Source organism: Tigriopus californicus, chromosome 9 (assembly GCF_007210705.1).
Source record: "Tigriopus californicus strain San Diego chromosome 9, Tcal_SD_v2.1, whole genome shotgun sequence".
Classification (NCBI taxonomy): Eukaryota; Metazoa; Arthropoda; class Copepoda; order Harpacticoida; family Harpacticidae; genus Tigriopus; species Tigriopus californicus.
Window position 1 is genome coordinate 7,120,881 of NC_081448.1, and position 25,126 is coordinate 7,146,006.

At 43.6% G+C, this 25,126-nt stretch overlaps 3 protein-coding genes across 4 annotated transcripts in view; 2 read left to right on the forward strand and 1 right to left on the reverse strand.

The window, feature by feature from the left end:
* Positions 1-2,618: 2,618 nt before the first annotated feature.
* LOC131887510 (FMRFamide receptor-like) lies at positions 2,619-14,404 on the forward strand. The gene is made up of 4 exons (XM_059236143.1): positions 2,619-2,723; positions 8,847-9,557; positions 9,741-9,915; positions 12,552-14,404. The coding sequence occupies exons 2-4, from the start codon at positions 8,976-8,978 to the stop codon at positions 12,959-12,961; spliced, it is 1,167 nt and encodes a 388-aa protein (XP_059092126.1). The 5' UTR covers positions 2,619-2,723; positions 8,847-8,975; the 3' UTR covers positions 12,962-14,404.
* LOC131887511 (putative GPI-anchor transamidase) lies at positions 14,140-19,034 on the reverse strand. Of its 2 annotated transcripts, XM_059236146.1 has the most exons (3): positions 18,886-19,034; positions 16,145-16,684; positions 14,140-14,931 (listed from the first exon to the last, which is right to left on the reverse strand). In XM_059236146.1, the coding sequence occupies exons 2-3, from the start codon at positions 16,544-16,546 to the stop codon at positions 14,197-14,199; spliced, it is 1,137 nt and encodes a 378-aa protein (XP_059092129.1). In that variant the 5' UTR covers positions 16,547-16,684; positions 18,886-19,034; the 3' UTR covers positions 14,140-14,196. The 2 variants fall into 2 exon arrangements, with proteins under 2 accessions (XP_059092129.1, XP_059092127.1); XM_059236144.1 differs by lacking the exon at positions 18,886-19,034 and having other exon boundaries at positions 16,145-17,109.
* LOC131886674 (dynamin-binding protein-like) overlaps positions 18,380-25,126 on the forward strand; it is a 9,673-nt gene continuing 2,926 nt past the window's right edge. The window contains exons 1-11 of the mRNA XM_059235073.1: positions 18,380-18,931; positions 19,002-19,179; positions 19,246-19,510; positions 19,656-22,093; positions 22,126-22,351; positions 22,428-22,746; positions 23,270-23,426; positions 23,919-24,057; positions 24,139-24,631; positions 24,707-24,812; positions 24,957-25,121. Of these exons, the coding sequence (XP_059091056.1) occupies positions 18,842-18,931; positions 19,002-19,179; positions 19,246-19,510; positions 19,656-22,093; positions 22,126-22,351; positions 22,428-22,746; positions 23,270-23,426; positions 23,919-24,057; positions 24,139-24,631; positions 24,707-24,812; positions 24,957-25,121 (4,576 nt within the window). The 5' untranslated portion in view covers positions 18,380-18,841. The remainder of the gene's footprint in view (positions 18,932-19,001; positions 19,180-19,245; positions 19,511-19,655; positions 22,094-22,125; positions 22,352-22,427; positions 22,747-23,269; positions 23,427-23,918; positions 24,058-24,138; positions 24,632-24,706; positions 24,813-24,956; positions 25,122-25,126) is intronic.

Here is a 25,126-nt window from a genome sequence, read left to right on the forward strand (position 1 = left end):
CTAAAAAGACTATTCCATAGGAGTGTCGATGGTGATGTGAAATGCTTTGCTGGAATAAATTAGAAATCGATGGGAAGGCGATTAGGATGTACTCTTAGTCGTTTCTAGTTTCTAAGAAATCCTATCTATGACAAGGAAAGTACGAGTGTGTCCCACTTGTAGGATATTAGAAAAAGGGGAGATCATGTTGTCTGGATTGATTTATCTGTACACTTTTGTGTTGTACACTTTATCTTGGGGATTTTTTATCTCGAGATTGCAACAGTTAGACATGACATGAGCGAGATGAGGGAGGTTGGAGGTTGTCGTGGCCTTCAGAATCGTTTCGTCACTTTGTCTTTGGGTTGTTGTAACCCAATTGGAGGGTTGTGCATGTATTTTCATTGCACTTCATTTGTCACTTTTGGCACCAGTCCTGAACATGATCGAGGCAACTCTGGAGATCCTCAATTGATTGATTTGGGGAGACTATTTGTTGATAAAACAAACTCCAGCCTTCGCCGAGGAATTTAAACCATAAATGAATTGTGATGCGTTTCCTGGGCTTACTTGAATGCTTTACTTTTTGGTAACTTTCATAGTTTTCAGCTTGACAACTAGATGGCAGGCAAGCAATCCGGGCCAAGTGACCTCCAAAGACAAACTATTGTCATTTCTTGATAGTCAGATGTAATTCAGAGCACTTCACTTGCGACAGCTAATCAGGTTGCATTACTCAAAAGTAAGGACAAGTGCCAATTCACACCATGCATACATTAAATTTGTCATTTCATCCAATTCACTGACTTGTATGAGCAATGGTATTTTCATTTTGATCCTTCATAGTAGTACGGCGACGGAACTGCACCACAATGACATCTTTTTGAGTTTTGCAACACAACTCGCCCAGTAATTGAAAAATTACTTGGTGCAAGTTGGCTGTAATGTTTCTCTATTCGGAGAATAGTCAAATGACGCTCTTACCAGCAAACAAACTTGCCTCCAATGCCGGTGATGCAAAATTACCGTTTCAAACTGGTTGTACCTAAGCTGACCTTTCCTCATACGTATAGCAATATGAAAGAAGGGTCAGCTTCTCAAAATCGTGTTTGAAACCCTAAACTTGCATCACTGACACTGGTACCAGCAAACAAACGAACCTGCCAGAACTTGCCAAAACGTCTCGATGCACAACATTTAAAATCATGGTACAATAAAAATCGGATATAAGAGCATCGGATAAAAGAGTCAATCGGATATAAGAGCACAAAATTTTGGCCACATCGGATATAAGAGCAGAATTGAAGGCGACCAAATATCTTTTCTTTCTTTCCCGCGTTCCACCAAGAAGGTTTCGATGGAAACTGGTTAAGCCATTTTATAAAAGCAAGTTTTCAGCCGCTTTCTCATAAAAATAAACAGTCATACATAATGGCTTCTGCCAAGGGAACCACGTTTTCCATCAAGGAGAGGCAAAAGCTCCTTGCCGATTTTGGCAAGCTGTCCAAGATAAGCCTGACCGAAGCTGCCATAAAGTTAGCAGTCAAACGTGCTTCCTTTGGAAAACTCTTGGTTTTTTTTCAAACTTCATAGGCAGTATGTAATTCTGTGACAAATTAACTACGTATTTGGCGCGTAAACATCCAACCAACACGCTGCCCTCCTACTGGGCTCTGGTGATGCATTGCCTACCAAGGAGCAAACTTGATGGCAAGGCGGAACTAGCAGACATCTTTCGAGCCAAAGCGTTCTTAAAAGAAGTAATGCACTTGGCATTCGGAAACAAATTGACGTCGACTTGTCAGAATTCAGCTTTTGCAAATCCATTTCGACAACAAATTTTAATCAAAAACTCGTATGACCACTTCGAACGCCACGAGGTGCCAATTTCAACCAAAAGCCTTTCTTTATAGCAAAGTTGCAAAAGGTGCAAATAAAAGTGAAATGTGTAAAAAGGACATGGGTAACCAATATTCTTTTTTAAATATTTTTTGCCCTTCCCCAATGAATGCACAACTCAGGAAAGAATAGAATGTTGGCCCAGTAAGTTAAAGGCTGCAAGGGCTCTATTTTCTTTTCGGAAGCCCTTCACATAATAGTCTAGCAAATGAAATTTTCTTTGGGTGAGGCCAATTCGGTTCGGATTTAGTATAACAGGGTTTTTTACGATGATACAACCTCTTGTGTGTCCTTTCTTATGCACATATGTAATGAAGAGTATTTTTAATCGAACATTTCTCAAATTACGCTAGCAAGTTGTTTTTGAATTTAGGCATCAAGAGAGCTTTCAACATGGAACTCTGTTTAACTGTGTACTGTGCATCCCTCATGAAAAGACGCGCGCTGTCTGTGTTGGTATGTTTTGCGTATGTAGTGTGAATGAATTTGTATGTTTTCCATCAGGTATCAATAAACGGTTAGGTTTTTTTCCACGCAAAGCGATGAGGTCGTTAGTTAAAGTCTGTGTCAGTCAAAGGAGGGAGGAGCTACGGCGCTCGGTCTTGAAAGCGGCAAAACGAAAGAACGAGGAGAAAAGGAGGATCAGAAGAAATCGAGGAAAGAGGGGAAAAGAGAGAAAGAACGACCGAAAGATCGAGGATATACTCGGGTCTGGTAGAGGTGCAGTTCAGTCAGCGAAGGAAAAACATATTGACCACATACAACATCGCTTTCCAACCCACTCAGTTATTCAGACCACTGAAGCTTTCATGAAATATCTTTACAACCAACCTTATTCATCATAGGTAAGCCCATTAGAGGTGGTAAACACGCTCTTCTATCTTTAGACTGCCACAATTAACCGACCTCGAATGTCATGGACACCTCAATTTGGAGACTTTCATGCGTTACATTCGAGCTTCTGTCACAGTAAATTAGTCAACAAGACGGCTTAGAATATATCTGTTATCTGATTATGTTCCAAGTTGATAGGATTTTAAAATATCGACAACAGAATGCCTTCTCTTACAAGGAAAAACTGGAGCCCAATAAAGTGATCAATGTTCAATGTTCTTCATGGCGTGATCTTTCTTTGAGGGTCGCCTCGCCTGGTTAAACTTTTCCCTTTGGGATAGCTTCAAATAATCAAAGGCTTTACCTAGTTTGGTGTGGGTGAAAGCATTCCTTTTGAGTGTGCTCTGGTTTACTGTGTTCAGGGATGGCATTTTGGCCAAAGCAACGTTGGTTAGTTATCATTAGTTATCAACGAATTTACACACCATGAAGCCTCATAAACCTATACTTAATGAACTTCAAAATTCATGTACAATGGAATATAACTAAGCCACAAGATTTTCGTGGACTCACAAAGCCGTTTTTCCGGATCAAAAATGACCCACCGTGGTTCAGAACAACTTTGAGTCTCTTTTGAAACTTCATTGTATGAAATAAAAAAGAACTTAATCATAGTAAGCAGGGACAGTTGCTTTTCTGACTTTCACTGCTTTTATGATAACTTTAATCATATTTCATTAAACTTAGTCCAGATTTTGGCCCACATTTGGTCATGTTCCTCGATTTTATAAGGTCTTTCGATTGCATTAATTGTCGTTTTTATCTCAAGAAAATGGTTTTGTTCTTCTCAAGTTAGCCGAAGGGGTTTAGAGGCAACAGCTGTCTGACGACGTCAACGCACATTGTTTGGAGATCCCTTGTTATTTTGGACTTAATAGTTTTTTAATAAAGTATAAAATCACAGTTCGTCATTTACTATTAAAATATACAGTTTATTTAACATTGCTTTTCACAAGTACAACATTTCAATATACATTAATTAAGCCGAAAAACTACTGTTTTTGGACAAATTTTATTTTTATTTTGAAGCAATTGTTTTATACACGCTAAGGAAAGTGTTTATGTACTCTTACTAATCATATTTCTATTTCAATAAACCTTACCGCATTTAAGATAAGTTAGTGACCTTTAAAATATGTGGTGACATCATCATTATTTTCCCGCATCGACCTCCCAATATTGAATTCTCTCTTGACGCTTAAGATGTCAATAGCAGACCCAATTTTGCAAACATAATGTTTTTCATTGTCGTTCATGATTGGTGCACGCACGTGCAGGTATTAAGAAAGGATTTTTATTCGAGAATCATATAGTGCTCTATGCGAGAATAAACAAATTAACTCTATATCTTGCCATTTTTGAGGGAGCTTTATTCAATATCCTGTGCACCACAAGATTCAAGTGCAAACAAACCCCCTGGGGAAAAGCAAGTCAGTCGTGAGGCCCACAATTTTAATACAATTACTTGAAAGTCAGAGAGGGCCATTCTTTGGTTGATTCTCCTCACGGAAAACGAATCAATCCAATCAACTGGATTTGGCTCGTGGCCTGTGGTAACACGGAAATAGATTTGGCAAGCTGGTTCATTTCAAAGCGGGGAAACTTGTGGGGGGTTAACGTTCGGTGTTTTATGCTCGCACTTCAAGTGAGCATTCGAGACTTCGTATCGTTAGTTAGGGTTGGGAGGCACTAGTCGTAATAGTTTTCGTCCATGACTGTGGGATGAGAGGCACTTCAAGATTATTGTTGGTCAACGTTAAAGATGTTGCTTGCGTTACTTCACGAGATCTCAGTTCAAGACTCAGCTCCAAATGCAGTTTGTTAAACGTTTCTGCACAAGTGTGTTTCAATGGCAAAATGCTGTTTTGAACATGTCTTGTATGTATTACTCCGTTTTGATTATGCTCACGTGAACCCTTCGTTCTTGGAGACTCGGTGTAAGAAGCAATTCGTTTGTGCTTTGACAGTATTTCCATTGAGCTAAATTGTCAGGACTAAAGCGACAGTTTAGCAAGCGATCAAAAGTTGCCAACCTGCGAAGGTGGCTTTGTCAACGGAAATTTTCCACTCAGAACCTTTGATGAGTTTTTGCATCTTAATGATATAATGTAAGGAGCTATATCCTAAGAATTGGTTAGCAGAAGGAAGAATATAGTGTCAAAATACGCTTCATCGCAAAAGACAAAACTTTTCAAAGGAGACAATGGCCACCCTGATATAGTAGGACATTTATTTGATCTGGTCCTCTATTGAAGCACGGACTTCTAGAGATATGGACTCCAAACGGAAGCAAAAATATCCTATCTCCTGAACCGCTCATCTTATTCCAAATAAGCAATTAATACGACCACAAGATCTTGTTGAATAGATGAACTCAGCCAAGTTTGAGCCCAAACCTACGCGTAGGGAACTCAGGAGACATGTTCAAAGTTATGCAGTAAACACTACATAAAATTTGAATTTTCTGCCTGCTCTTGGTCAGCTACATAAAAGCTTTTGACAACATAACTTTGAAACGATCGACTTTGCATGTAAATGATATAAAATTGAACAACCGTTAATTGAAGAGATCTACGTTTCTTATTTTATTACTTTAATTCGATAGTGGCTCAGAGTGGCTATGACCAAGAGCAGGTCGATTTGCTGGGAAGCTCGTTCGCAGTCCATATTTCTAGAAGTGCGTCATTGGAGCCTCTTGATTGTTGATTGTTATTTTTCTCGAAGACTGACTTCTAGTTTGTTAGATTTTAGGCTGTATGTGGGTAAAATGTGGTCAACCAACCCATCTACTGACATCCAAAGTCGCACATTTGGTGAACGAAAAGATAGGCGATTTAGCAAGCAGTTGTAATGATTGAATGTGTCAATGTACTTGGGCAAAGGTTGAACTTCCTTTTCAACTAATATATACGTACATCCAATGTAAATAATCAGGCATTGTGTGCAGTATATTTGTAGGAGTGTGAAAAAGTATAGCCCCATCACTTTTTCCTTGCTGCAAGAAGTTAATGAGCTCGAAAAGGTTAAAACAAATGTTTAGGTGACGGGATAAAGAGAGGAAAATGAAAGAAAAGCAAAAATGTACTACCTTCCAAAAGGTGTGAATAAATTAAAAAAAATCTTGTGATGTGTTGTACGGAAATTTAGATCATTCTGTATGGAGGTCCCTGACTGAAGCCAAAACTGGCTTTAAAAGTCTGAGGAATACAAAATCTGCATAAGATTACATTCTCACTAAGGTCAATCACATTTTGGATATCAAGCTTTTTGTTCCAGCTTTGGCTTGATTTAAAAACGGTTGGGATCTTAAACCCCGATTAAATTAGACATATATAAGCCCATAGCATAAAGCATGAAGTATGGCACCCAAAAATACTTGGATGGGCATTGTCATCAACCAAGGTTTTGTGATAGGAGTTCCCAAAGCTTCAAAAAAGGTGCTCCACGGGCAAAGTTTCGGGGAACGATTGTTCCAAACGCTGTTATTGGCCACTAGATCAGCCTTCCGTCCTTATTATTGCAGCCTTTGAAATTTTAGATGGTCGTCAGGTTTTTAGAGATAGCCCTGAGTGCATTCTAAGTCATATAATTCTTACTATTTGAATAGTTGTCGTCTTCTACCACACCCCGATGACACTAGTTTGAAAAAGTCTAATTGCCAGTAGTTAAACGACGGTTTAGAACTAAACAAAGGTTCCAAGTAATGAGCCTTCCAGCTTGCCGCAATTTTACACATATTTTCACGAAACCACGCTGGCAAACTATATGAAACTTTTTTTTTAAAACCCTTGTGATTAAAATCTGTAGAATGAAGCCCAATGTGATCAAATTTCAGTTCGTCTCTGTTTAGTGTTTCTAACACCTGAGTCAATGCATAAACGTTCAGTTCTCACTTACAGCACTTCAACTAACGGATTTGTTCGTTATCCAAGCGCTTTCATCAGGCCCAGTCATCATCAGGGCTAGCCTGAACTGTTTTTTGGAAGGGTTGATAGACGGACATTTTGTTTGAGCCATCCAAAAGATTAGTGCAAACACCCCGACCGAAAAAGGCCCCTAGACAATTCTCAGAAGGCAGTTTCATTTTACATCCCAGAAGAGTGCTATTTTAAGTCGAAAGGAAACATGTTGGGTTCATATTGTAAACATAACATGGAAGCACTAACAGTATAGCACTCAGACTGGCATTCGGAAATGTCGGTAGCATTTTGTTGCGAATGCAATTACTCCTCAAAATTTGCCTTACAATCGGCAATGGAATAACAAACAACGGAAACATGACTTCAATTATGTGATGGATCTTTAGCAAACAAACACTTGATAGCTAGTAAAGATGCTCCATAATGCCCTTTGTGATATTAAGTCCAGGGCAATGACTATGTTTTCGACAGAGTGACATATTCATACAAAAGATGTTTGGGCCACCTTGCCTATTTTTTTGTCCAATTATTACTGGAAAAAAACATCCAACAAGAAAATTGCTATGATTAGTGGAAAACTCCCGCCAAGTAAAGACATTGTTGACCCAACAGGCAAAATTCAGTCTCCTAATGCGATTTCCAACTATTACTGACAGTTTTTTGGAGTGTCAATCAATCACATGTAACACTTGACTTTACTAATCAATATTTGTTTAACAAAATTTTCGAGGTTTCTACAATTATTGGAGAGGTGAATGGGAAGGTAAAAAGAGGTTTGTAACATTGGTACATTAGTTCTCACACTTTAGCAGCTTTGGTAAATTGGTTGATAGGCCGATTTGTTGATTGATTGGTCTCAGATTGAGAGCAAAAAAGGAGAGCTTATTTGGCTTTTCAGTTCAATGATCAATGCCCTCGGCCTCGTCTAATTTTTTGTGGAACAGCAAGTCACCCTTTTCTGGCATTGCTTATGGTAGGGGGAACAAACTGCGTTTGTCAGAAGCGCTTTTTAACGCTTCATCCCTAATATTTCATTACGTTTTCACTCAAAAAATAAAATGCATTCCATGCCGACAAGCGCACTGTACTCTTGAGTTGGTTTTGGGCCCAATCGAGCTCGTTGTCAAACTTTAAGTTGGTGTTTTTTTTCAATATCAGTTGAATCCATGGGTTCCACTTCGCTAAACAAAGTTCCACCGTTTGCCTCTTGATGAAAATATGAACGTCAAATAACTTTGGCGAGGTTTCCTGTTCTCGAGTAAAAGGTGCTCTAAAAGTAAAACTGTCTGTAAACTTAGGCAAGCTCAGAAAATCTAGAAATTGCGTTTTAAACTACGCCTTGGTAACTCCAATATATTTGCTGAACTCGAGAGTCAGAACCATTTTTTTAGAAATATTTTTCAAATAAACATATTTCCCACCATATGTACTTGTATGAGGTAAAAACGTCGAAGCAGTAGTCAATATGGTGGGCCACGGTTCAATGCTCACATCGGCCTAAAAATGTTCTAGAATCTCTTTGCAATCCGACCTACTTGAGAAATCCTCGTGCAATCAAAAAACAAGGTGTCGCATCAAAATTTAGCGGCGGTTCAAAGACGTCGAATTTGATATTCAGAACCTGAAGAGAAGCCAGACAGAGCCCCTTTCACTCTTAGCCTTAAACAGGAGTGGAGAGCTTAATGCCTTCTTATGCAAAGTGAACGAGAGACTTAGAATCGGATTCGCCGCTTTAAAGGCAACTGAAGTTTCTTAGAAATGCGCAAAGACGCATCATGACCCATTTCTTGTATACCGTACTTAAAGTTGGTCTCGCCAAACCGTTGTTGGACAGGGATATGTAACGAAAGACAGGGAGACAAAACGGAACCAAACAACACCAAAGACAAGCGACGTTGTCAAAAGCCTTTGATGTAAAATATGCCTCAGCAAGGAAGCGACCGGCTCCAGAAAATGTTGATACTAGTGGTGACAGGATACTTGTATGGAAGTAGCAGTGTCCTCGAAGATCAAACCCAAGCCCTTTTAGGCAGTCTACCGTTTATTAGGGAACAACATCAGAGGAAGTCAAAGGCCTTTTTGCGATAGTGTGTCGCGTCTCGACTTAGTTGGACAAGTGATTGAACATTCTAATTTTGGACAATCTCTCCACAGGTTGGATTGGTCACCACTCACATTTGTATCCAGCCATCGAAGCATCATCATCGTATTTGTGGGTCTTCGGTCTCCTCATCTGAGAGCTGACAAATCGACAGCCATCATCAGCTTCGTCTGGCACAGAAGATGAGTTCCATTCTTGAGAGCGAGCATCAATGCAGTGGAGCCAGTGATGAAGAATTGGAACTATACGCCCGCATCAACTGGTGGACAGAGGGGGTGTTTCAAATGATCATTTCCTTGATCGGGTTGTGCGGCAACTCGATCTCTATTTGGATACTATGCTCCAAAGCCATGCAAAGTATCTTCAACCGCCTCCTGATCGTCTTGGCCATATTTGACAACATGTACCTGATCTTCAGTGTGCTGGATAGTATTCGTCATGAGCACGGGACTGTGAATGTCCACTATTATCTGTTCGCGAACGTCCTGTACCCGCTGCACAACGCCAGTCTCACGGGCTCCATCTATATGACGGTAGTGTTGGCTTTTGAACGGTATTTGGCCGTGTCTCACCCGATATCCTACCATAACTCGGTGAACAGTGGCCCCCATTGGATCCGAATCACTCGTTACGTGTTGCCCGTGCTGATCTTTTCAGTCTTGTTCAATCTTCCCAAGTTCTTCGAACTCCACGCCTACGAAAGCGCCAGTCAACGGACGGTTCTCTTGGGAAATGGATCCCTCGTCAATCAAACTCTTTTGAACGTAAGTGCCTGGCTGAGGCTTCTTGGCTCATGGATTCCATGGCAATAGCCATGGCAAGACTGAAGAGTGATGTAACTTTGAATTATAATTTTCTAGACTTCATTAATCCACACAGGCTCGGTGGCCATCCATCACGAATGTGCCAAAATATTCCACGAAGGCTATCTATGTATGTCCTTTCAGGTTCAGATTGCTCCGACGTCCTTGAGACTCAACGAGGACTACATCTTTTACTATCAAAATAACGCTCGCCTTCTGGTGACCGCCATTGTCCCATTCTTCGCGCTTCTGATCTTCAACTACGGAATCTATCAGGCTGTTGGACGACGCAAGCACGGGCTGAATCAAGTCCGAGGAGGTAAATATCATAGTTGCCTAACAAGTCCATTAGGTTCTGTAGTCTGGTTGGATGATTGACTGGTAGCCTTTTGCGAGTTTCTTGATTGCCCTTTTTTCTTTCCTTTTGCGTTTTCTTTCTCCTCTTGGCCAATTGAATTGTTACTTTTATATGGACTTGTATGTACGTAGACTGTAGAACGTGACGTGTTCTGTTAAAGGCCGTTACAAAACAAATTTGAAGGGAAAGACCATTGAATTTTGCCCTCTTTGTCGCCCAATAATGTGGTTCGCCGGTCTAATCAGACGATTGGGAAGTGATGACAAGCTGAAAATGGAAATGATGGAGCCCAATCCAATAACGATTGAACTACGTAGTTGCAAAAGTCTCCCTTAATATTTCTTTTACTCTGATCACTGTCAAAGTGCAGGTTGTCTTTAAAATCACTGGAGTTTGAATCCAGGTTAGGGAATGTCTTTTTCTTTTCTTGCCTACACTATACTTCATCAGAAAAAAACACCCTGTTTCGCTACTCTTTTTAATTTCGGACTTGAAAGATTCCCAAATAATCAAGATTCCATGCCTTTTCCATAACCATAGCTCCAACTGCAAGCCTGAAAATCGCCGTGGCCATTTGATTCTAGACAAACAAATCCCCTTTTCAATTCATGTCAGTCCAGTATTTGGACCAGATTGGGTTAGAAATTTTGGATTCCAAATGTCCAGATGGACAGGTTACCGGCTTATCTCCTTTAGTAAAAGACTGAACTAGGGGTTCCAGGGTAACTCGACGCAAGAAAACTCGACACATCGGAGAACTCGGTGCAGGAAAACTTCATGCTCTTGCACCCGATTACGAGGTAACGCGAAGATGAAACGATATCTAAAAAATGTCTCAATAAGCGTTCCTCTCCAGTGCTGACAGACACCGTGGTGGACTCCCCAGTGTTGGTGGAGTTTTCCGTTTGGTCGAATCACCTTGAAATCAGGGTTACAGTATGTCTAGTCAAGGACCTCTGGAATCAGATATCCGTCCATTGTCTAGTCTCCTTTGCTCCCCAGGTCTGAAGGAAGAGAGAGCAAAGAGTGAGAGAGATTGCTGGCGACAGTACAAGGCCATTCAATCAAAAGTAGAACAGATGGCACAAGAACCCTTCTTGTAATGATGTAGCAGCCGCAAAACGAAGCCAAAGGAGCGTATCTAGCTAGCCCGTTTTGTAAGAGCAAGGGCAACATATTTTTCCCATTTTTCACTTTTCGTTTGCACGTCATACGATATTCGCCGTACGTGGTGAGCCTTGAAGCATTGACGTGAGCATTGCATAGTAAGTCAAAGAGAAGGAAATTGAAGTCTTTTGAAGCATTTTTGGAAGAAAGAAGTGTCCCCTTGAAAGAGCGTCCGAGCCGCTATTACTGAGCGGGTCTTGAACGAAAATATGCCCATTGGAGCTTTTAACATGACCGTTATATATCTCCAAACCACCACGGCAATTTTTAGGGGGTCCATTATTCTCAATTGTCAAACGGTACAAGGTATACTTTTAACCAAAGTCCCCCATAGGGGATGTCAAGTAAAGGAAATTCAAGGAAAAATGTGGTCCGACACCCTGATCTTGGGCATTTTGGGGAGAGAGAACTAGGACAAACATCACGGTCAACTCGCACCATTCGCCCACTGAATTTTCAATAATCGAATGATTTTGAGCGAGTTGTGTTACAAAACCCTACTAAATGAGCATGTTTGGTGTTAATCAATGAACACACTATCAAATTGGCTCAATACCACAATGCTAATTGCCTAGACAAGCATGTAAAATGGGAAAAAATGTCAAAACCCAATACATGCATAGTGCGGTTTGGCTGGGCATGTTGTCTTTGATTTTACTCCATGGAATAACGTCAGTTGTCCATGAACGCGTTTACTTGACTAGCCCTATTAACGGAGCGTATAGTAGTACAATTGACTCTTGTCTTTTACCATTCGTGGGAATGAGAAGTGAACCCACACGCCTGGTATACCAGGCGACAATTTATGAGAGGGAAGTCATTCGAACGAGTTATCTACTATTTACGACATGAGACACGTACAGTACTCGAGTTCAAGTGAAACATAGCAGTCTGAAAAGAAAGCGAACTGCATTTACATCTGACTGGGATCCATGGCTAGATTGATCGTTAGTAAAGCCCAAGGAAAAGAGACTCACTGTCATCGTTCGTTTTGAGCCTCAATCCCAAGTGGATACACGAATAGTCGACTGACTGCACGGGTACATACATACTGTTGTACGTACATTCAAGGTGCCGAGTGCATGGGATCCGATTTCTTTGTGGTCCATTCCCCAACCAATGCTGTAACACATGTTGGTTGCTAAACTTCGTTAGACAGAATAATGGTTCAACACAGCGAATCGAATTCTAACAAGGTTGTCAACCATCTCAAGAGGCACAATTGGTCCAGCCTTTTTCAAGATGATGCCAACCAACCATCCTTAGCCGCAAAGTATGCCGAATAATCTTGACATTGAAATTGAATCTCATTTTCTCAATGCATACTGAAACCAAGAGGACTCACTGACTGGCTGACCCTGAATAAGTTGAAGTCATATGCTAGCCGAAAAAAACCAACATCTATTTCTTCTTCTCTCTTTCGCACACAGGCAACAACAACAACAACCAATCTTTGCAAACAAACGCCGCCGAGGAGAATCGTCAAGCTATCATGCTCTTTGCGATCGTGATCTTCTTCCTGATTTTCAATTTGCCGAGAAATTTCCTTAGTCTCAATGAGGTCTTGTCGTTCGCCCAAGTCAAGGAGGATTACATGCGAGGTTGCAAAGGCCTGGCTTTGTGGATTCTCCTGGTGGGCACTCTGTCTCACCTGCTGCTGGTGGTGAATTCGTCGATGAACTTCTTTTTGTATTGCGGAATGTCAACTACATTCCGGAAGGAGCTTAAGCACAGATTGTGCCCAAGACCACCACGGCATTCCAGGGCCGATTTCAATCTGCGCATTCCTCGCACTCAAGACCAAGGAACACCCAGCGGAGTGCTTTTAACGAACCTCTAGTGAGATATGCAAGACGTTCGTTAATACGTATACATCTTACCCACCTTACACTCCTCGATCTTTGATTGTGAAAAGTTGGGAGTGCTGATTTGCCACTGTCAAGGTTAAGGAACTGATTTCTGGAACAAAACTGAATGTAGGATCAAGCTCATCTGGTACGCTACATCTCGTACCCAGTGCAGTAGGAGTTGCATAGGGTGTTCCAAAATTGACAGCGTTGAGTTCCCCCTTGCAAATTGAAGCATTTCAGGCTTCGGCTCTTTAATTCACGAAACGTATGTAAAGAACTTCAATTCATTGGGTGAAAATTGGCCTCTCTGAAGGCCAACTGAACACAGCCAACGATTACGCGATTGAAGTTTCAAAATGTCAAAAAGTAATGCAAGGTTGCCATCTCGTATAAGCTGTTTTTTAATAGACATGGTGGAAATTTGTCATGCTAAGTTACGCACAATCCGTTAGGCGCAAAATACGGTCACCTTTTGTACGGGTCCCATCCTTCACCAATGTGGTTTGTCATTGCCTCCAATCAATGGATTATTGTTGTGATTCAATCACACGTCCAATTTCCGCTTTTAATTATCCTTTCAAAAACTTGTGAGCAAAGTAAATTACCAATTTGAAGGGCTTCTGTGAAAAGAAGGGGTAGATGAAAAACGGAGAGAGAACGGGAGATGGCAAGAGGCGCTGAACCCCTCAATCGATTTTGCCCCCGAATTATAATTTTCACTGGAGCCGAACTAGCATGGGTGTAGCCTTTAATGCCATGAGACTATGAAAAAAAATTTGGGCTTGCAGTAGAAATACCTTTGTCACAGAAACAAAAAAAATGAGCTTGAATTTTAAGCCCTAAAACCGAGAAAAAAAATGTGATATTCTGTGAATAAGACAATCTCCCGAGTGACATTTCGACATCGGTAGAAGAAATCGGAGAGGATAATAAGCCAGTAAACCCGAGCAAGTTTCTCGACTCGTCGAGCGCCCTCCAGTAAAGTTGGATGAACAATCCAGCAGTGCACGTCAGGAAGCATCTTTGTGTGGATAATGAAAAACTGAAATCTTTTTTGGTAGTACAGAACATTTGGAAATAAATCGTATGGTGTTATTGAAGGCCGTATCGCCGCTTTGCTGATGTGGTAAACTCGTTTTCAAGCGAAGGCACCAACATCTGTAACCAATTCGTTTTACGTTTTTATTGGAAATGCATCGATTACGACGTATTGCGTGGCTGGCACTCAATGGATTAGACTCTCAAGAACCGGCAATTGCGAGGCATAGCCGAATCGCGCTAGCCTCATAGGACTTTGGGGATCCTTGAGGAAAAACCATTCTGCATCCTCGTCATTTTCGTTCGTTAGCATTTGCGAGTAATTCGAATATGTGGTTGTCAATTCCACATTTCTGACAGAGCCAAAGAAGTCCGTTATAGGCACCTTGTATGGATTACGGGCGAAAAGGTCCGTGCGTTTGCCGACAGTAGAAATACAAAGTCGGGGTGGGCACACTTCAAGGAACTCGCCCATGGTCTTCCCCGAGTTCTGATTAACGGTTTCCAGAAATTCCAAGGCATAGTATGTATAACGATCGATGATATACACGCCAATGGCAGGATCCACGTGATGGGACAATGAGTCATCTCCGACTAAACTACTGGCCACGGCCAGAATATTGGGCGAATAGAACCGCTCGTACATGGATGCCGCCTGACACGTATCGATCATGAAGAAGATCTCATGATAGCGCCGCTTGGACCACATTTGCTCAAAGGCGTCGGCTAACTCAATATTGGTGATCTCTTCAGAGTCTTGAAATTTGAGAAAGCCATCGCCCCCATGACCCGTCATGTATATGAGTAGGTTCGAACCGGCATCGGTGAGTAAACGCTTGGAGCGCGGGGTAGAGGCCGGTAAGCGCCCTGTCAAGAGTCGCACAAAATTTTCCACGGTCACTTCGTAGCCCCGATAATCAACCTGAAACGAAATGACCAACAAATTTTACCATTGATACGTCTTTTGTGATTCTACCACTTGTGAACAGTTCTCAATATCTCTTGTGAAGATTGGTAAGGTTTAAGTCGGAGATTATTCGAACATAGTTCAAGGTTGAGCATACTCACGGGTTGACAGGAACATTTAAAATTGATTGTATGGTAACCAGGTCAAAGTATGTAAGATATAAGCGAACTGAGATTACCCCAGTACTATGTTGATATCTAAAATTCTGCATTGCATTGCACTTTTCCTGGAAAAAATGCATATTTACTACTCATTTGATTGAAACTTAAAATGATGAGGAAGGGAACAGGAAAAAGTACCGTCAAAAAAGGAGTTGATTTTCGTAAAACTGAATCACGATTACCAAACAAATGGATCCACAAAGTCGCGTCGGAGAGCCATTTTTCAGAAAAGTGGGTATCGCCAAAAGTGTCAAAAACGTTGTCGAAGATCAAGCAATGACTCTAGCGTATATCAGTAGAATTCTTTTCGTCTTTAACTCGATGAGCCGCGTTGCCACGGTTGAATCCACCTCAAAGAAGCATAACCAAGCCCACCCAGGGAGGGCAGAAAACCTGGGAGACAACTTTAAAGTGGTCGGATATTGCCCATGGTACTTTCAAATTGCAATGGATTGTGTTTGGGGTTTCCATTGGTTTCGGTTAAATATCACATAGGCAAAGCAAACACAGTTGTACACTTTGGCAGAAACATAAAGGAATCCAATCACTCTTTTCGATCACTTTCATTTGATTTTTACAACCGTTTGGTTTTGAAGACGTTGTTTCAAGACTCCTGAAGCGGCATTTTGGCATTTTGCTTTTTCTTATCGGGAAGGAACATTTTTGGTATTTGTAGTGGCAAAACGAAGCTGAAAGGGCTACGTCAATCAGGCTTGGATGTTTTTGATCGTGGAAGCTCAAGCGTACCCTGACGCCTAATTCGAGGCCGGTGACCGGGATGACGACACCTACGGGGCTAGGGTTTGAGACTTATTCACAAAAATTGATGGACTCGTTACGGCACATCCGAACCGAACTAGGGACACTCCTGGCCGTATTTATGACCAAGTTACCATGAACGTGGGGGCGGCCGCTCGGCACTAAATCTTGGGGCCTGGGGAAACCCGCGTGGAGATACCCTCGACCAACTCGGACGAGAACCCCATCGAAATCAAGCGGCGACTTACCTCAACGTCGTCCCCGTAGACGTCAATGTTTTCATTCTGGTTGTTGAAAACCTGGGCGGGGCGGGGATTGCGGGGGTTGCAGGCCATGTCATCGGCCACCATCAGGATGATCTGCGAGTCGGGGATGCCGAGACGTTTGACGCTTCGGTAAATGGACAAGACGTTAGCCACGTGACGGTAGTTGAACCAGAAACGAGACGTGTCCACCAACACGGCCCAGTTATTGGAGTGGCCTTGCGACGAGGACGTGGCGGAGGACACAAAAGAAGCCGGCAAATCCGAGGGCGGCGACGTACCGCTGACTAGAGCCAGGAATCCGCTCAACGCGAACCAACGGCCCACCCAGAGCAAACCCGGACGGCGGGGACGGGTAGCCGGAGCGAGGATAGCGGCCGGCCCCATGATGACACGGCCCGTCGTCAACCGAGAGGTCTAAGTGGGAGACGAACGAGGAACTTGAGCTCGGACCGAGCTGGGTCAGACGGTGGAGGGCTTTAAGACATGACCTTGGGCGGCCTTTGCCAAAGAGTGGTCGATGAACTTGGAGGATGAAAAGTGTTAATGTTGAATGAATGAATGATGATCAAGTTAGAAATGGCAAGCAATATCCTTAGTGGTTGATGAGTTTTGCCTTTTTTACCTATTTAGTACAGACACTTCATTATGAGGTTCCGTGAATGATTTCATGTTGTACAACAGTGGGAATAAGTTTGATTTCTGAGGATATGCCTAAAGATCATTCAGCATCTTCATCAAACGGAACGAGCGACCATTAGTCAGGCTGAGGTGAGCGGCATGTTCTTAATTTTTTATGGTGTAAGGCACAAACATTGGAATTTTGCGTTTTCCTTTCGTGTTTGGTTTACATACTGACTTCCGTAGCAAAAATAAGCCCTCATGGTGAGCTCAATTTCATTTCTATCCTTTAGTAGACTGAATAATTGAACGTGCTTGTAGAGATGTTTCGCCTGAACCTATTTGAGATTGGCCTATATAATTTTTCTCGAATGATATCGATTTATACTTAGCTTTAGCGCTTAAAAGGGAAATCTACCCATTCCCTTGTATCAGGTGAGGATATCCAACCTTCGCATGGAAAACGCAACCTAGGAATTGTGTATGGGTAAAAATAAGTGGCCAGGCGTGAATCAAGCCACTGCAATGGACTACAACAATAACAAACTTAACGTTAAGGGTGCCCACCGGTAGCTTTTTTAGTGACCAAGAGACCAGACGATATGAGAGCTGGGCCCAGAGGGGATCCAGGGGGATGTATGGACCGGAGTCTCAGCGGGGAATCTTGGGCATACGAAGGGGTACCATCTCATCCTTGGCCATAAAACAAGTTTATCAATCCTATTGAGTGGTCAGCCCGGCAGGCTCATGGGAATGGTGAACATTAGATAATTAGGGGGCGGATCCTGGGTGAGCGTCTTGTATTTGTGTAGTGTTTACCAAGTACGTGTGTCCATCCTGGGTGTGTGTGTACGTAGATGAACGCCATCCAAAGCGAAAGAGCGACCGAGCGAGTAGGTGTGTAGGTGTGCAACCATCCTAGGCCTAGGTTTTCAATATTCCTTCAGTGAGCGAGTGTCAGTTTAGGTGGTCAACCTGATGAGTGACAATGAAGGACAGGCCATTCCTGTCAGGACTGTACAAGGACTAAAGGACTGGGTCAGGACATTGCTGACACTTGAATCCCCGAGACGGAGGGAGATTGAGGACTGACGGGACCTTGGACGGGACTGACCCCGCCATCAATGACAGACCGTTCGACCAAATCAATACTGCTCCCAGACATGGATGTCCCAGGACATGAACGATCCATACCTAGTACTCCCACCCCATGCCAGCCAGCCCTGGGGCATCCTAGGGCATGCCTAGGGTCAGCTGGTGTGGTTAGGCTGGCTGCACTCTGACCAGCTTCGTCAGTGGCATGACCCCATCACTTCTCGCAATCAACTTGACCTTGTTTCAGGGATCTTTGGGAACGGCCTTCATTCCGCTCAATTCCGCCGCTGATGATAATGATAATGCAATTATTGTGTACAATTAACCGCTATAGCGCTACCCCAATCGACGTAGGAAAAGGCTCATGGGCGTGCGCGCTAGCTTTCCCGGCCTTTCCTTCCCTCTGGTTTTTTTCTGTTCGCCCTTCTTGTGACTAACTCAAGACCAAAGGACAGACGCACCCCAGGACCAGTGGTTGACATAGGGAGGAGGGGTCCTCCGTTGTTGTCTCAACAGGCTGTAACAGGCTGTACCAGGCTGGCCATTGGTCGAGCTTTCTCTCAGCCTTTTATGGATGGCTTGCTTCGCCCTTCTTCCCTACATCCTCGTCCGTGCCGTCCGTCAGGTAGCCGCCCTCCCTCGTTCCAAGCAATGGATGCTGCAATGGACAGGCGGCCCATGGTTCATGAATGGGTGACACCCGTGACACCGCTATAGAGGCTGAGGCTCCCGGCCGGCCTTGAGTCGCCTCTGACGCTCACACCACCCATGGCAGACCCCCAATGACATCACCGCGCTCGAGGTCCTAAAGCTCCATCCCCCTCGACTTTGGGCGACCCGTCCCCAACCCGATTCTTACAGCCAAGGGCAGAATGGTCTGGCCCCAATGTGTGTTCGTTTAGTGCTAAAAATGAAGGCCTTAGGTTCGCCTGGCTTCTCTTGCGTTAGTTCGCTTATTGACCCGCTATGAAACCCGGGGATGTAGCCCGGGTCATCCGGGACTTTCTTACCACGCAGGAAGATGAGTTGTGTCTGGTGGCTGGCGATTATGTTCAGGTAAATCCGACCGAATAAAAGACTGCCCTCGAATGTTGCCGTCATAATCGTGTTCATCTCAATCGCTTAGATTGTGTCCATGTTGGACCGCCACTGGGCCTTGGGTCGTCACAATCTCCGCCAGGGTCGAATTCCCACCTCGCACATCACGCCTGAAGATATTGGCCAATTGCCTGATCATACGCGGCTCTTTGTGGCTTCGTCCACCTTTGAACCCGAACAAGAGGGTGATTTGGCCTTGACGCCCGGTAGGTTTATCCCAAAACTAGACTCAGTCTCGACGCGTCAGACTTTTTAGTTGTTACGTAATTTAGGTACGCTCGTGATTGGTTATGAGACCGTGGATGACCATTGGTTGCGCGGCTCATCCTTAGGTGGCAACCACGGCACGTTTCCGCCCGCTTATTGCTGGGAGTTGGATGCCACCAACTATGTGCCCGCTCAAGCTGCCCAACGGCATATGGTGGAGAAATATGCCCAAGTGGTCCATTCTTTGCAAGCCCAACTGGCTGAAGAGATTGATTTGGTGGCGGGCGAGATTGTCAAAATTGTCGAGATTATCGATCGCGATTGGTATCGGTAAGCTCAGGTCATTTATAAGCATCCACAATAGCTCTTTTAGCAAACCCTGTCAATGGTGACCTTCATGGATTTCATGTTGAGTAGGCCTTCAGCACCTTTTAGGCCAGCTCCATTATATTTCTATACTATTTTTCTTTACCAGAGGCGAAGCCAGGGGTCAAACTGGCATCTTTCCCGCTTCGTTTGTCAAAATCGTAGATGCTTTCCCCGGGGATACGCCCAAGGCGGAAGCCAACGTCAAACCGTACGTGGAAGCTAATCAACACAAAGGAAACGAATACATGAACACACGCAACACGTTTGAAGTGATGGAAAAGGGCTTGAAGTCCATGGGACAACAGTCCATGCTCAAATCTGTGATCAATGGGCTTGATGTGAAGCTGTCCGACTCTCTCGCGTCTAATCCGTTTACTGTGCCTCCGATCGAACTCAAGAGTGAAAAAATCGCCCAAGAGCTTCTGCAAGATGACTACTTCAAACAGAATCTACCCTCATCGTATGGATCCGTGAGTCTCACCCCGCCGCTCGAACAAGATTACGATGTGGAACAAAGTGTATTTGGCGGCGACGTTGCCCGATGTTCACAGGGCTTCATGGAGATGTCCAATCATTTGCGTGGCATCACGGGTAAATATGGCTCACTGAATGCGCCAGAGGAGAGGAAGCTTTTGAGCAACCCGGATTACAACAAAGTGTCGGAGAATCTAAGAAAGAACACTCAGTCAATGCAACGCATCTCTAGTCCCTCCGTGATGGATCGCAGTGCTTCGATGGCCCACTATAATCGTTTCACGGATAATATGAAGGTGTTTGAAACAGAACCAATCACTCAAGACGGGTCTCAGAGACAGAGGCCGAACTTGGAACGTTACTCAAGGCTCTCGGAACAATTCAATCTTTTGAAACGGGGCCATCCTACAGACCCGGAAAGATTCAAATCCCAGTCCTCTAGTCTCATGAGCGCCCCAGACTATAATCGAATGGACCAAAATCTTGGCGTGTTCAAAAAACCTCGGGCAGCCACGCCAACCAAGCAAAAGACAGACGACCTTTTGGCGGACGATTCGGAATCGTTTCGATACCAAAACATCACCTGTGAATCGGTTGGTTATACCATGAATGAAGTCAATGTCAAGCCTTATGCCATTACCCGGTTCAACTTTGTAGCCGAATTCGATAGTGAATTGGGTTTTGCAGCCGGGGAAATGGTCTACCTTCACCGTTATGTCGATAACGAGTGGCTGGAAGGCGAAATTGACAACCAAGTTGGCATGTTTCCCATCCACTATGTAAATATTATCGTGGATTGCAATCAAGACGACTCGAGATTGGGCAAAGGAACTGAGCCACCCTTTGGAAGTGACGGCAATTCAACAACCACTTCGAGTGAAGTGTTTAAAAGCACAGCTGTGACTGTTCATGAAAATCTTGATCCCGACAGTTATCACCGGGTGCTATATAATTTCCACGCTCAAATTGATGGTGATATTACTGTGGCCGAAGGCGAAGTTGTTCGCATCAAAGAAAAGCAATCCTCCGATTGGGTGGAGGTCGAAAACTCGGCTGGTGAGGTGGGTGTGATGCCTGGCAATCATTTGGATCCGGCTTCAGAGTTTGATGGACGAGCTCAGTTCGATATTGAACGTCTCATCAACTACAAGAACCTGAAGGAGCACTCCACATTGGATACTCTCCCGCATAAGACAGCGGTCAATCCAGACCTGAAGTTTTTCGATCCTCTGTGTAGTCCAGATAATGAAATGATGAAGATCGAGCAGGAAATGGAACGCAAGGCCAAGGAACCCGTAATAAAAAAGCTGGAAGAAAGAAAAGCCAGGTCCGCAACCAACCCGTTCTGGTCCCATCGCAATAACATGGTTCAAATAGAGCCCAAACAACCTAAAGATATTGAATCTCTAATTCACACAAATCTGACCAAACTGAGAAGCGACTCTCCCAATCGAGGGGATACAATCGATGCCACTTTTCACTCGAGAGAGAAAATCCAAATCTCACAAATGGTGCTGGACGAGCTCCGAGGCAAAAGACGATCTGAGGAGTCTTCTCCGCAAATTGACGCCAACCTTTCACCCACGGACAGCGAAACCGCAATGGAGAATCAACCTCCTCCGGCCTTCACACCACCACCGAAGATCCCGGCAAAGTCGATCAAGAAGCGGCCCGCTCCTCCCAAACCCAACAAACCGTCAACTTTGGCTGTCAAGTCCAATCAACCTCCTCCCGTACCGCCCCCTCCCCGGAAGGACGAGCCATTGTACTCCCGAATTCATAAACTCGAGCGAGGTCAATCCGTACTCAAGCGAGAGCCCCCTCAGCGCCCTCCAGGTCCTTTTCTAAAGCACTCAGTGTCCTTACCCGCATCGACTGATGAAGAGACAATCCCTGAAGAAACGTCAGACGAAATTCGAGGCGCTAATCTAATGACCATAGAGGTGGATATCCACAATGGACATGCTTACGATACACCAGATGACGACGGACGAAGTCTTGCTTCGCCTTACGATGAGACGCCTACGAATGAAAATCAGAGAACAATTCTGCCCGCAGAAACTCAACCAAGCCACGGCCAAGGCGGATGTACGGTACGTCCTCCATCTTAACACGCCCTTCCTTACTTAACCAGGGTGAGACTTTTCGCTCGTATATCAACAATAGCCCAAAAATCTTGGGTCCGCCCGCATTCCCTCCAGACAAAAAAAGTCCAATGAGTCCCAGTCACGGACCATCCTTTCCTCCACCCAAAGTGGCCTCCTTGCCATGTCGGAGTGACTCCGTGGCCTCATCCATCAAAACCAGATCGGTATTTTACAACTCTGTGTAAGCATACGCCTAAAGTGCAAAGTCTATCGACGTTAAGAGCAGTGTCTTATCGAAAGTGACCTTTTTTTTTCAGAGCTTCTGATCGAGGTGATAGTCCTGTGGCATTGGCTAGTTTGAACCATAGCTACGAAACACTGAATATGTCGGATTCTGGAAGCAATCATGAAGCCTCTTCGAATTCCATGATGGGACCTCCACCCACACGTCGACTACCTCATCGTCCAGCTCCGCCTGTGCCTGTCCGAGAACAATTCGAACGCTCGAAAGAGATACTTTTTAACAATCCCAAGCGAAAATTAGATCTGAGGATACCCGGGCACAAGAAGAACCTAAGGTTCCGGAAAATTCACTCGCTAAAGCGTCAAATCCTGATCAAGGAGAAATTGCTTGAGGTACCATCTGTCACTTAGTCACTAATTCAACGTTTGGGCGAGGCTTTGTTTTATTCCATTGATTACTAACATACGTCTCTCTTTTCCCCTTCTCTTATGTGCTGTTCTTGTCGCCTCTGGAACCTTTTAATTTTACGTGAGTATTGCTAACACTATTGTCTAGCATTGATTGGGATCGATTGATGATGTGAGTCACCTAGCGCTTATAGCTTTATCTCACAGCTTGAGCTCGAATGTATTCACCCTGGCATGAATTTTGACGAAGTGCGTTTACAATTTGAAACTGCTAGTAACTGGAGGGCCTGAAATTATGCATGAATAGCTGAGTGAGCGTATGAGTCAAGATTTTGGCTCTGGCCAATCTCTCTCTCATTTTACGAACGACCTAGCCACCAGAATTCAATGGCAGTCTGTCAGCGAATGTGGCTGTGATGATGGTGAAGATGACAGTGTCGTACTATGTCTATCCATAGAGAGAGGCCAATATGTTTTTGACTGTGTGGTTTATATGGTATCATTCTAGGATCCATCCATTCCAAAGGAGCAATTGCTTCGAGAACTAGACATGTACCAGGAGATTGCTGTGGCCAAGGGTCAGGAGTACGATCACCTCAACTTGAAAATGGACCATTGTCAAGAGAGTATTGAAACGTTATCAGACGAGATTCAACGCCTTCAAGGTAAGCTAATTGATTGCATGTTTATGATTCCGCAATTTCCTTTTCGGTTATATCTTTCTTTTTTTCTTTGATCTGCTCTTTTTGGTTGATTGTGGTAATGCGATCTTTCTCCTATTCCTTGGGCCTCAAAAAACACTGTTATCACTTATCAGAAAGGCCCTGTTGATAAGAAAAAATGTGCCTTAGTAAAAGTCAATGATGATTCTTACACTCACAACAAGATCGCTCAATCATCAAAATCACTTCTACTGCATTTCATCGCAAGGTCTTCATATGGCAAATGTGTTTGTCAGTGGCTCTGACGTACTATCTCGTAAAACAACACTAGATATGTTCCCATTTTTTTCTGCTGGTATCGCAAGTGATCGGGACAACCCCCTGTAATGGAATCCTTCTGGAGATCATTTTTTGCTTCACCAAATCCGCCAATAACAAGAAATAGACACCACCCATCGCCACTTCAAAACTCAATTTTTTATATCGAAACTGCAGCGTGTTTGGCCGACGAAGAGTTAAAATTGGAAGAGGATGCGATTGAAGAAAACCGTCGGAAAGCTGAGGATGAGAGTCGTAGGAGTCAACTAGCAGTGCAACAAAGAGAGGACTTCAAACGGAAGAAAGAGGAGAAAATGTAAGTTTTCAATCCCTTTGATATCGAATCGAAAAGCTCATCAGTAACTAATTGGTTCCTCAAAAATATGTTTCCATGCAGAAAGAAAAATAAGGCACAAAGAGTGAATGTGATCCGGGAACTAGTTCAAACCGAACGCGAATTTTGTCGTGACCTAAAACTCACATGGCAAGCCTTTGGATTGGATACTCCTGAAATCTTGGAGCAACGCGGGATCGACGTGAATGTGCTTTTTGGCAATCTTCGCGAAGTAACCGAGGTGTCAGAGGAGTTTCTCAAATCATTGACCGATGAAACTGAAATCCACACTAATGTGGGCGAGCAACTGATTGGAAAGTGCTTCCTCCAATTTGCTGATCAGATGAAGAAAGTCTACACGGATTATTGCATCAACAACGACAAGGCTGAGCAGGCCTTGGAAAAGTATGAACAAGTCGTGGAGATCCAAAGCGTCCTTCAGAAAGGCGTCGAAGTGTTGCAAGCACAAGTCAGTTGTTTTAATATCGGATCCATTCTGATCAAACCCGTCCAAAGAATCTTAAAATACCCTTTGATATTAAATGAATTAATCAAAGTGAGTCAAATAGAATTGTGGGTGCTTGCATGCATACGGTAACCAAGTATCATACAAAATTCAATTCCGTTTCAGTGCACAGAAGACGACCATTTGGATCGTTCCGACTTGTTGAAGGCGGTTCAACTTATGGGCGAAGTGGCTTCATTTATTAACGAATCCAAGCGGAGAAAAGACATTGGTAAGCATTGGTAGTTCTTGCAAACCAACCTCTGGTACGCATTGCCTCTTGGCTTGATAAAGCGAAGAATTAAATCATGGAAAGGTTATATGCTCGAGCAAACTCACCTAAAATTTCGTGTTTACTTTCGCTTTTTTCTGACAGTGGAGAAATACAAAACTGAAGGGGATAAGACCCTAACTCGGAAGATTTCCAAGTTGAATATGCATTCGATTAATAAGAAATCCTCGAGGATTAGTCAGAAGTTCCTCAACTCGTTTGGAGTGGATCCCATGGTAGGTCATTTTGTAGAAACAGTGGAAAACCCAAACAAT

Coding starts and splice junctions, on each gene's coding strand:
- LOC131887511 (XM_059236146.1), bottom strand. CDS start 16,546: ATGGGGCCGGCCGCTATCCTCGCTCCGGCTACCCGTCCCCGCCGTCCG. Junction 14,932..16,144: donor TCTACGGGGACGACGTTGAG/GTAAGTCGCCGC, acceptor ATTTCGTTTCAG/GTTGATTATCGGGGCTACGA.
- LOC131887510 (XM_059236143.1), top strand. CDS start 8,976: ATGAGTTCCATTCTTGAGAGCGAGCATCAATGCAGTGGAGCCAGTGAT. Junction 9,558..9,740: donor TCAATCAAACTCTTTTGAAC/GTAAGTGCCTGG, acceptor ATGTCCTTTCAG/GTTCAGATTGCTCCGACGTC. Junction 9,916..12,551: donor GCTGAATCAAGTCCGAGGAG/GTAAATATCATA, acceptor TTTCGCACACAG/GCAACAACAACAACAACCAA.